This window comes from Amaranthus tricolor, chromosome 3 (genome assembly GCF_026212465.1).
Source record: "Amaranthus tricolor cultivar Red isolate AtriRed21 chromosome 3, ASM2621246v1, whole genome shotgun sequence".
Classification (NCBI taxonomy): Eukaryota; Viridiplantae; Streptophyta; class Magnoliopsida; order Caryophyllales; family Amaranthaceae; genus Amaranthus; species Amaranthus tricolor.
The window spans coordinates 26,410,311-26,420,477 of NC_080049.1; the positions used below are offsets into that span (position 1 = coordinate 26,410,311).

The following is a 10,167-nucleotide window of genomic DNA, read 5'->3' on the forward strand; positions in this document are numbered from 1 at the left end:
GATCGAATTTTCGAGTCAGATCACTTTTGAACAGCTCTAGCTACATGAGAACATAAGTTCTAAACACACTACATGATATGGATGTTATGTTAAATTTAGAATCTGGCGATCTGCTGGAGACCTGTTCTTCTAGCCGTGAATAGTGACTTGCTGAGGCTTAGTGGTTCCCAATTGTTATTGACGATCTGTTCAAATTTTTTTTGCCGATTGTTTTTAATGCAATTTGAGTGTTTTATACCTATTTAGTAGCCAATTCTCTTTCCCTTACCAATATGCGACTCATTGTTAGTCAACAATCTTTTTTATTATAATATGATGATTTTGGACATGAATAACATTACTATACCAACTCTCACTTCTAAGTTGTAATAGAAAATCATGTGTAAGTAAAAAGAAGTTAAAATAACAAACCATATTTTGTCAATACTTGAAAGGATCTGATGAAGGCCCTAAATGTGCAACCTCACTTTAATTAGAACAAGAAGAAAATTTATACTGAAATTATCTTGCTAGAAAAACTCCCCTCCCCTTCCCAAAGGGGTCTTTGAAGTGAACTAAATGAGTGCCCACTCAGGGTCTACGAGAGCCCCACATTTGAAAATTAATCATCATATAAGAAAAATCATTTAAAGCTTAACGCTTATTAACCTTATAAACTTGTTGTAACGTATATTATCTTTCGGGTTAATTTATTTCATGTATATAATTGAACCAATATGTTAGGATTTAGGTTTTAACATTATTCATCGTATATTAAACGTCTTTACAAAATTATGTGGAGTAAGTTATGGATTGGATTTAGAAAACCAAGCCTAACTACTTTCATAGCAGGAAATCGAAGATATGAAAAAGAGTTCTCTCTGTCAAGAGCTAAATGAAACTGATTCCACTTGAGCAAGAAGTGTGCTATGGCTCAAATCCACCATCAATTCAATTTCCGATAGGAACAGTTGACAATTGAATCCAAATTTTTCCATTATTTTCGTTTAAAATAATTCATACTCCCTCCGTTCCTTTTTGTTTTTCCACCTTACTAAAACGGGTAGTTCCATAAGTTTTTCCACTTTAGAATACTTTCCATTTTTGGAAAGTTTTTTTCCCATTTATACCCCTCAAATACCCTCTTTTACCCTAGATAATTCTATTTTAACCCATGGATTCTTTTACTCCCCTTGGGAGCAGCGTGTGTCATTTATGTTCATCAATATATTCTGCTTCCTCTCCCCAAAAGAAGTCGTTGCTTTCTCTCTCTTCTTTGAGTTTCTTCCATGGCTTTCTTAGCTTTTATCCCCTGTTCATTCCTCATTTTTACTCCATTTTTACTGCATTAAAATGTAGATCGGAATTTGGTCTTCATTTTGATGTTCGTTTTGTGAATTTTGGTTGAGTTTGATTTTTTCAAGCCCTCTGTTTTGCTTTCTTCTTCGACTTCCATTGTTACTGTTTGAAACTTTTGTTTGTCCATGACAACCGTCGAATCTAAGAGTGATTCGACCATACCATCATACCTTTATGACGGTTTGTGTGACCGTGGAGAATTTTGTTCTTGTTCCATTAATGGGAGGTCACACTCTTATTCAAATGAAATTCTTAAATGGACTAAAAAAGATCTTGAGGCATATCAAAAGGCGATGGAGGATGATGCTACATCTAGGTTTCGTGATTCTACCCCTTCTCCTAATGTTGAAGAAGAATTACCACAAAGTGTTCTTGAGTATTATTTGGAGTCTCCATGTCATGTTAATCCTTCAACTCCATCTAAGATTCATGAAGACCAAGTTAATTTGGTTGTCCCTGACACTCCTGAGGAAGTTATTGCTTCAAGGGGGAAAAAAAACCCTAAAAAACGCACGTGAATTATGTAATTTTTTCTTGAATTTCCTTTTAATTGTACACTCATGATAAGTGCTGGTGATGTTTGCTGTTGGATTTGTTTGATTTTGTGATGTTTGATGTTGGATTTGTTCTGAACCTTTTTGATTTCGTCTTATTTTTTTTGGAAGTCTGTTCTTGAATTTTTTTTTTAAACCCCTGTGATGTGTTTATGCAATTACTTGACTTAAAATCTGAAAAATTATCTATAATTACTTGGTTGAGTAGCAATTGTGTACAATCGACACATCATATGATATTTTTTTTTCATGTACAGTAATTTGCGTCATTTCTTGTTGAAATTTTAAAAAGCTGAGAGGTACAAAGACCTCAATGATGAATCAGGGGGCACAAAAACTGAAATGATCATTATATAATGACGTAAATACATATGCATGACCTTAAATTTCCATTTTGATGTTGATTTCATAATTAGTTGCTCCTAAGTTTTATAGAAACAATTTTGATGATGATAAAAAATAAACTGAGGGGCTGTAATTTATAATCATCTTTGAGATTCTTCCACTGCTTCATCATATGCTTCAAGTATTTGTTGATTATGTTGTGCAGCATCTTCATTTTCTGTTTGTGTGCCTTGCTGATTTGTGCTTGGGTTAAGGAAACGTACACATTCCCTAACCAATTTTGATGGTACTCGCACTTGTATTCGTAACCTTCCATTGTCTTCTTGAACTTTCTTCCCTAGGTGTGGCTGAACATAGTCATTAGACCCTTTAACCTTTAGGATTTCATTTAAGTTGTGTTGTAATGAAATCCAAACATTGGTTAAATTCTTTGGATGTAACTCTTCGAATGCATCTTCCACTGCTTTTATTAACTCATTCATGTTCTTTGGCATTTTCTTATGCATAAGTGATTGTATGCTCCTAAAAAAACCCAAATCTAGAATATTACAATCGGGACTATTTGGTGGTTGTTGAGTTAGAATGAATGTAAAGCCCCCTTGCCTGTTGTTTTGTTGCCAAATTGGATCATCATTTGTTATGTGAACCCTTGCATTATCTTGTTGGATGAAAATTATCGATGGACCATCACTTGGCCATTTTCTAAGAATTGCTGGAATTAATTGTTCTATGAGCATGCTCCTATAAACTTCCTGAGTAACCGAATCAGTTTGTTTAATTTCTATAGACCCCCTTGGACGGTTAATTGAATTTCTTTGTGTTGCAACCCTACTTACGAAAGGGAAAATTCCGATTTTCCCATCAAATGTGCATTGGCCATATTGATTCCATGTAGGCCTTGCAACCGCCCCTAAAAACATGGCTTTTGGGATGAATTTTGATGACTTTCCCGCCCTATATGGAATTTTTTCTTTGTGTGCTAGATAAACTCTTTGTGTCTTCTTGGTTAAGTAAAACCATTTTTCATCAATATGTATGAAGTCATACATACCTTTATACATTGGATGATGATGAATTGTATCTTCTTGAATGAGACTTAAAATCCACTCAACCCTACTTGCCTTGTTTGCATCCGTTAAATAAGGGTGTAATGGATTTGAATGTGCCTTAATCACCCCCCTTCGTATCAATCGCCAAACCGTTGTTGGTGCCAAGTCTAAGCATGTTGCAATATCTCTTATGCATGTACGTTCACCCATTGGTTTTGATTCAAGTACGTTTGGTGGCACTTGAACTCTTTTTCTTCCACAATTCTTGTACTTTGAATCGACAACATAAGGCTTGTTTTCTTCTTTGGTTTCAATTGCACGTTTCCATAAGTTTCAAATTGATCTTGGTGCGTAACCGTATTTGTTTGCTATTCGTACGAATGTACCATGTGGGAGTGAGTCACTTACTTTAAGTGACAACATTTCATGTAAAATGACATGCCTCAACTCATTTGTGAGCCTTGGTTTACGTTGATCTTGCTGTTCTATTTGTTGTGCATCAATTTCTTGTGGTTCCTCGTCAGAACTGGAGCTTGACTGTGAATCGTATGCATTTGATCCAAAATACCAAGCCCCCTCTAGCTCATCGTCATCATTTGAAGCCATTACAAGGCTAATGATGCAAATGAGGTTGCTGGACAGTTGTTTTTGGTACTGTGAGGCTGCTGTTTGGGTTAATATCGTGGCTGGACAATAATATCGTGGCTGTTTGGTTTGCTGGACAGTAATCCATGTACTGTGAGGCTGCTGTTTTGATTTTTATGCTTCAAGCCTTAAATCAGCAGCTTAAATAAGATGATTAGGAATTTGTAAGGTCATTTTTTTGGAGATTATACTTGTAATTATTCATTTTAGTAATCCATGTATTTCTAATTTGGCCAATGCAAGGACATATTTTGCTCTCTCTACAATGTAAACTTTCCCTCCTTTTTTATTAGAAACAAAAATGTAAACTTTCCCAATTTGGAAAGTGGTTACTTTCCCTCCATGTAATTTCTCTCTCTACAATAAAATCAGATTTTTTTTTATTATTTAATTATATCTACAATTAATTGCTCTCTCATTATTCCAATACAATCATTACTTCTCACTATTATATAATTAAAATAATACCCACTACCACCAAAGATTCACTTTTTCTTAATCTTTGTGAAATACCCAAATAGGAAGAACAAATAGGAACGGAGGGAGTATTATTTATACATAAGTAATAAGTTATAGTTAAATTTCCGCACAAGACATGAATATGATGATAAAACATAATTTTTTTTAAAAAAATATGACTAGACTGTTTAGACCATAAACCAGATTAAATACTAAAATTAAGGTTGGGTCCGATTTGATTGCGGTTTAGAACAAATTTAGTTCAACTCTATGTACACTTACAATCTTAATATGATAAATTATAACCATAAAGTGATAAATTATGGAGTAATTCTTAAGGACCACTTACAGTTTTAAAATGATTACTTTTTCAGCCTTAAATTAATCATATTTTATAGTCTTAAAGTGATTACTTACAATATCAAAATGACTTAATTATAACTTTAAATGATCACTTATAATTCTAAAATGTTACTATTTTTTATAATCTTAAAATAATTATTTATAACCTTAAAATTATTAATTACAGTTTTAAAACCATCTATCATAAACTCATTAGTTATTTATTTATATTTTAAACACTACTTCTATGAGCTCACTATCTATTAATTAAGTGTACTATCATAAAATAAATGTATTTTGAAACATGAAGAAATAAATAGTGATGCCTGTATTAACAAGCTTCCAAATAGCGCGCTTATCGGGACAACGACTTCCAACGAGATTAAGTCAATGTACCTTCTCTTACGACTTTTGTCCATTTTCATCTAAACACATTTTCACAACAATTTCTCCAATCTCCATCATCATCATCATCATCATCATCCTTCATCAAATATCTTAGGATACACAAAACTTTCTTCTTTCATATTTTCATTCATAAACTAATCCTAATTTCTTTATTTGTTTACTCTGTTGCAATTTCCCAAATATTCAAATCTTATGAATTAAAATATCATTTCCTCTATCTTGTGGATGTAGAGAGATCAAAACGACTGAGTTTTGATCTCCTTCAACTACAAGTTGGTCGAAGAAACCCAGTTCAGATCTTCACATTTCCCCATTTTTTATATCTTTTTCCTCAAAATCTGGGCGCCATGAAGTAAGTTCATAACTTTTCTTTCTTTGAATTTGAAATCCCACTGTTATTCTTCATTCGTTAGATGTATTATGCTCTGAATCTATGTGTAATTTGACCCAAATGAAAGAAGTTCGCTGTAATATGTTCCATTTAATTGCCAAAGTTCTGACCTTCATTTATATCTTGTGATATAAATTTGGCAATAAAATCCCTAAACTAGATTCATTGGTCAATTTTTTGACATTTGTTTATACCATTCTAGTTGAATTTTAATACTTTTAATAAATGCGGGAGCTACATTCGAGCAATCATATATTCATATATATTGGGTACAAAATACAATATACAAGAGGAAGATAAAAATCTCTTGGGTAGAAACTAATGTACATCAATGATTATGTTCACTATATGTATTCACTTTAGTTTGAAGTAAAGTATATCATGGACTTTTATGTTTGGGGAAATGTGGTAACTTAGATAGTTTTTGGGCGAAAAAAATTATGTACACAACCTTCTTTTGTGCTTTTTTGGGGAAAAAAATGAAGGTCATGACAATTAGTTGTTAGTTGTTTGGTTGTTGATTGATTTAATTGTAGTAACATTGTCTATTTTTTTTGGTCGTTAAGGTAACTATATAAGTCAGTTGTTGAAGTAGATATGTTGGTGAAATTAATTGTGGCCTATGGGTTGTTGGTTGTTTCATTGAAAAAATTGGGTCAACAAGAGAGTTAACCTAAAAAAAATGAGGCTAGGTTGGCTTAGCTTAGCTGGTTCGAAAGAATAGTCATTCAATTTCATGTTGTCCTTAGTAATATTTCATCTCACTTGAATATCTTGGAGATGTCTCTTAATTGGATGTGGGAAAAGATTTATAATTCTTTGTTTTCGGATTGTAGTGGACTATATAAAAATACTTGCATTTCTTATTTATGTGAAGTTGCATTCGATGTTTGCTACCAGCTTATCATGAGTCAATCAAAATCAAGCTCTTTGTTGTCACTAACAAGGATAAGGTTGCGTATATCGGATCCCTTCAAAGTCTACCTGGGTGGGAGCCACTTAATAATGGCGTTGGGGTAATTGTATGTAGAATTATCTTGGAGAGGCTTCAATTAAGAAAATCGCTTTTATAGCTTTAAATATAAATGTAACTTGTCCCCAGCCTTGAATCTTATTAAGGAAACATAACAAAACCAAATTATGAGAATCTTTCTTCTTAAATATGTTGTTATTTTCTTGTCAATGATCATATCCTGCAAAATTTTCTAATAATTACTCTTGTATTCTTGGGCATAGTTGTAATATTATTCTATATAAAAGCAGATGAATATACTAAGATGCAATCAGAGGAAAGCAGTAGCTAGTTATAATGTGCCTTAAAAAACTTCTTGTGGCTAAGACTTGTGATAATGCAGGGGAAGAAAAATCTTTGGAGTTTCTCTGTCCCTTATTCTCATCAATATGGCCGCTGTAATGGAAAAAGCTGATGAAAATCTACTTCCTTCTGTCTACAAGGAAGTTAGTCAAGCCTTCAATGTTGGACCTGTTGATCTCGGGTATCTGACATTTATGAGAAACTTTGTTAGGGGCTTAGCGTCACCTTTAGCTGGGATACTTGTTGTACGCTATGACCGGCCAACAATACTTGCCACGGGAACCTTCTTCTGGGCATTATCAACTGCAGCAGTGGGTGCAAGTCAGCACTTCGGGCAAGTTGCTTTCTGGAGGGCAGTCAATGGGTTTGGGCTAGCAATTGTGATACCTGCACTTCAATCTTTTATAGCCGATAGCTATGTTGAAGGTGTGAGGGGAACTGGTTTTGGTCTGCTTAGCTTCGTGGGTTGTTTTGGTGGCATTGGAGGTGGTGTTGTGGCCACTGTCATGGCTGGTCATGAATTCTGGGGTGTTCCTGGGTGGAGAGTTGCCTTCATTATGATGGCTAGTCTGAGTATGCTGATAGGCATACTTGTTTTCCTGTTTGTTGTAGACCCGAGAAACTATTCATCTACTGATGCTCCTGAAAGGTAATATATGACTTTCTCGAAAGTGAATTCATGCACTTTGTGTGTGTTCAACTACCAAAGTGTTAAGTGTCAAGGAACACTCAACCAAAAGCTTAAACTGATGTTTGAGGCCTCAAAATATACTATATACTCTAACACGCCCCCTCACATGAAAGCCCTTTTCGGCTAAAAGTGTGAATGTAACACAGACTCTCCTTATATCAAGCGCGAAATATTCCAGTTCGAAAATGAGGGGTGGATGAGATTCGAACCAACTCAACCCAAGCTTAAACTGATGGTTGAGGCCTCAGGATATATAATATACTCTAACATTAAGACTTGTCTCCGGTTATAATTTTACCAAAACCACGGATTTCTGATGCTGATGATTCCACTTAGAGAGCTTACTGACACCTGTTTTAATTGTTTTAGGAACGCTTTGATTGGAAAACACAATGCAGGTTCAACATCCATTTGGAGGGAATCCTTGACGGCAATGAAGGTTGTTATAAAGGTGCCAACTTTTCGGGTTATTGTGTTGCAGGGCCTGATGGGTTCACTTCCATGGACAGCCATGGTGTTTTTTACCATGTGGTTCGAATTAATTGGTGAGCATGTATGCAGAACTTTTCAACAGTGTCCATAACCTAACTTAAGTATCTAATCCGATCTTCTATGTAATAGTCATAGTCTCATAGATATCATTTAGCACAACTAGAGGTGTGCAACGGGCCGGGGGCTCATCGGGCCCCGGGCCCGGGCCCGACCCTTTATTAGATGGGCTTTCAATTTGTCGGATCTAAATGGGCTGGAATTTTAAAGGGTCAACTTTTACTATATACGGAGCGGGTCCTAAACGGGCTTTTGACGGGCCCTAAACGGGCTTTACTCTTATGGAATTTTTACGGATCCAATGGATATTGATCGAGTGGAGGCCTATAATGAACCAGACATTGATCTCAAAGAACCAAATCAAACTTTATTGAAGATTCGAAGAACGTAAAGTAGACCTGGACAATTTCATAGAAGATGTAAAGGATGAGGGAGTCATTAATGTGGATAATGGAGATATGGAGGACAATAATGTTGTCCTTGAAGATGAATGTTTAGCAAAAATGCTTAGCAAGAGGTATTCTGACTTGTTAAGTGATCCTAACATGCAGACGATGTCCCAAACAATAACAGAAAATTTGAAGAATTATAATAAGCAGGTCGGGGTGGGATGGTGTGGGCCATCAAGTCCGACCCGTTTAAAGCCCATTTTTGTTTTGTAAGAGCTGGTACCCGGCCCGTTTAATGTAGAGCCCGCCCATTGCACAAATCTAAGCACAACCAATGTCAAATGATTCGCCAATCTCCTTGCAAATCGTGAATCCAGAAAAGCGAATTACAGTCTGTTTTCAGCTATTCTTGGGCAAGTTTGAGCGAATCGCAAATTCAAAAAGCGAGTTAGCTAGCGAATTATGTTACATTGAGCACAACATTATATTGCAAATTTAAATCATAATATTCAATGATCATACTCACTACCTCCCTTGTTGCTCCTTCAGGTTTTGATCACAATGCTTCAGCAGCACTCCTTAGTCTCTTTGCACTTGGAACTGCAAGTGGTGCTCTCTTTGGTGGGGCAATTGCAGACAGGATAACGCGTTCGTATCCTCATTCGGGCAGAATAATGTGTGCTCAATTTAGTGCATCCATGGGCATCCCATTCTCATGGTTCCTATTGACCGTGATTCCTCAGTCAGTAAACAGCTGGTTCACTTATGCAACCACTCTGTTTCTTATGGGCCTGACCATCAGTTGGAATGGTGCGGCTTGCAATCAACCAATGTTTGCTGAGGTTGTCCCCGCTAAACACAGGACTATGATCTATTCATTTGACCGTGCATTTGAGGGTTCATTCTCTTCCTTCGCTGCACCACTGGTTGGAATACTATCCGAAAAGATATATGGGTACAACCCAAAATCTGTTCACTTTGGTGCAGGGTCGACACAAGAGGCCTATGCTTTGTCCCGGGGACTTTTTACAATGATGGCAGTTCCATTTGGATTATGTGCGTTGTTTTACTCGCCTTTGTATTGCGTATTTAAGCACGATCGTGAGAAGGCTAGGCAAGCTAGTTTGAAGGAAGAAGTTGGTCTTAGTCTAGCAATGGACAAAGACTGATTCATCTTTTTTGTTAAAAACACAGTTTACAGTTATTGTTTAGAGCTAGGTCAAGTAAGCGTTGATCATATGATGATGCTTACACCATACGACTAACGAGTTATAGGGAGCAGATATCCACTTGAGCATGAGATTCCACTTTAGCTACATGATGTAGAATGCCACTTTTGTGTTATACTTTAAATGCATCGATTGTTCGAGGCTAAAATCATTATTTTCTTGACTAAAATTGCTCTACTTTGCTTAAGGTTGCTGCACATAGCCACTTACATTATGCAGACTGCAGTTTGTCCATTGCATGGAGTACTCTACTGGTTCTGACTTGGGTTTTACTTGGCATCACTTATGTTTGCATAGAGGCCAAAATCTAGACCTCTGGCTTTCATTTTTTCTGTTATTCTTAATGCTTCTGGTTGTTTTGGTTGTATTTTATAATGCTCATCACAGCTAGAAAGTAGAAAGCAGATTAAAATTGCCTTTTGTTTCCCTTGTTTACTCTCAAGCCCGGTCCTAGATAGAGTGT

At 35.8% G+C, this 10,167-nt stretch overlaps 2 protein-coding genes across 3 annotated transcripts; one reads left to right on the top strand and one right to left on the bottom strand.

Annotated features, from left to right (window-relative positions):
- Positions 1–2,377: 2,377 nt before the first annotated feature.
- Positions 2,378–3,892, bottom strand: LOC130808503 (uncharacterized). The gene is made up of 2 exons (XM_057673970.1): positions 3,673–3,892; positions 2,378–3,588 (listed from the first exon to the last, which is right to left on the bottom strand). Exons 1-2 carry the CDS (start codon positions 3,890–3,892, stop codon positions 2,378–2,380), a joined length of 1,431 nt encoding a protein of 476 aa, XP_057529953.1.
- A 1,164-nt stretch (positions 3,893–5,056) lies between these two features.
- On the top strand, positions 5,057–9,873 carry LOC130808627 (uncharacterized). 2 transcript variants are annotated; one of them, XM_057674080.1, is made up of 4 exons: positions 5,057–5,492; positions 6,887–7,495; positions 7,907–8,082; positions 9,025–9,873. In XM_057674080.1, the coding sequence occupies exons 1-4, from the start codon at positions 5,488–5,490 to the stop codon at positions 9,642–9,644; spliced, it is 1,410 nt and encodes a 469-aa protein (XP_057530063.1). In that variant the 5' UTR covers positions 5,057–5,487; the 3' UTR covers positions 9,645–9,873. The 2 variants fall into 2 exon arrangements, with proteins under 2 accessions (XP_057530063.1, XP_057530064.1); XM_057674081.1 differs by having other exon boundaries at positions 5,095–5,492; positions 6,795–7,495.
- Positions 9,874–10,167: the final 294 nt, after the last annotated feature.

Excerpts from the sequence above, each read along its gene's own strand:
- LOC130808503 (XM_057673970.1), bottom strand. The coding sequence starts at position 3,892 with ATGGCTTCAAATGATGACGATGAGCTAGAGGGGGCTTGGTATTTTGGA. Across the intron at positions 3,589-3,672 it reads AAGTGACTCACTCCCACATG|AAGAAAACAAGCCTTATGTT; the intron begins GTACATTCGTAC and ends TTGAAACCAAAG.
- LOC130808627 (XM_057674080.1), top strand. Across the intron at positions 7,496-7,906 it reads TCTACTGATGCTCCTGAAAG|GAACGCTTTGATTGGAAAAC; the intron begins GTAATATATGAC and ends TAATTGTTTTAG. Across the intron at positions 8,083-9,024 it reads CATGTGGTTCGAATTAATTG|GTTTTGATCACAATGCTTCA; the intron begins GTGAGCATGTAT and ends TTGCTCCTTCAG.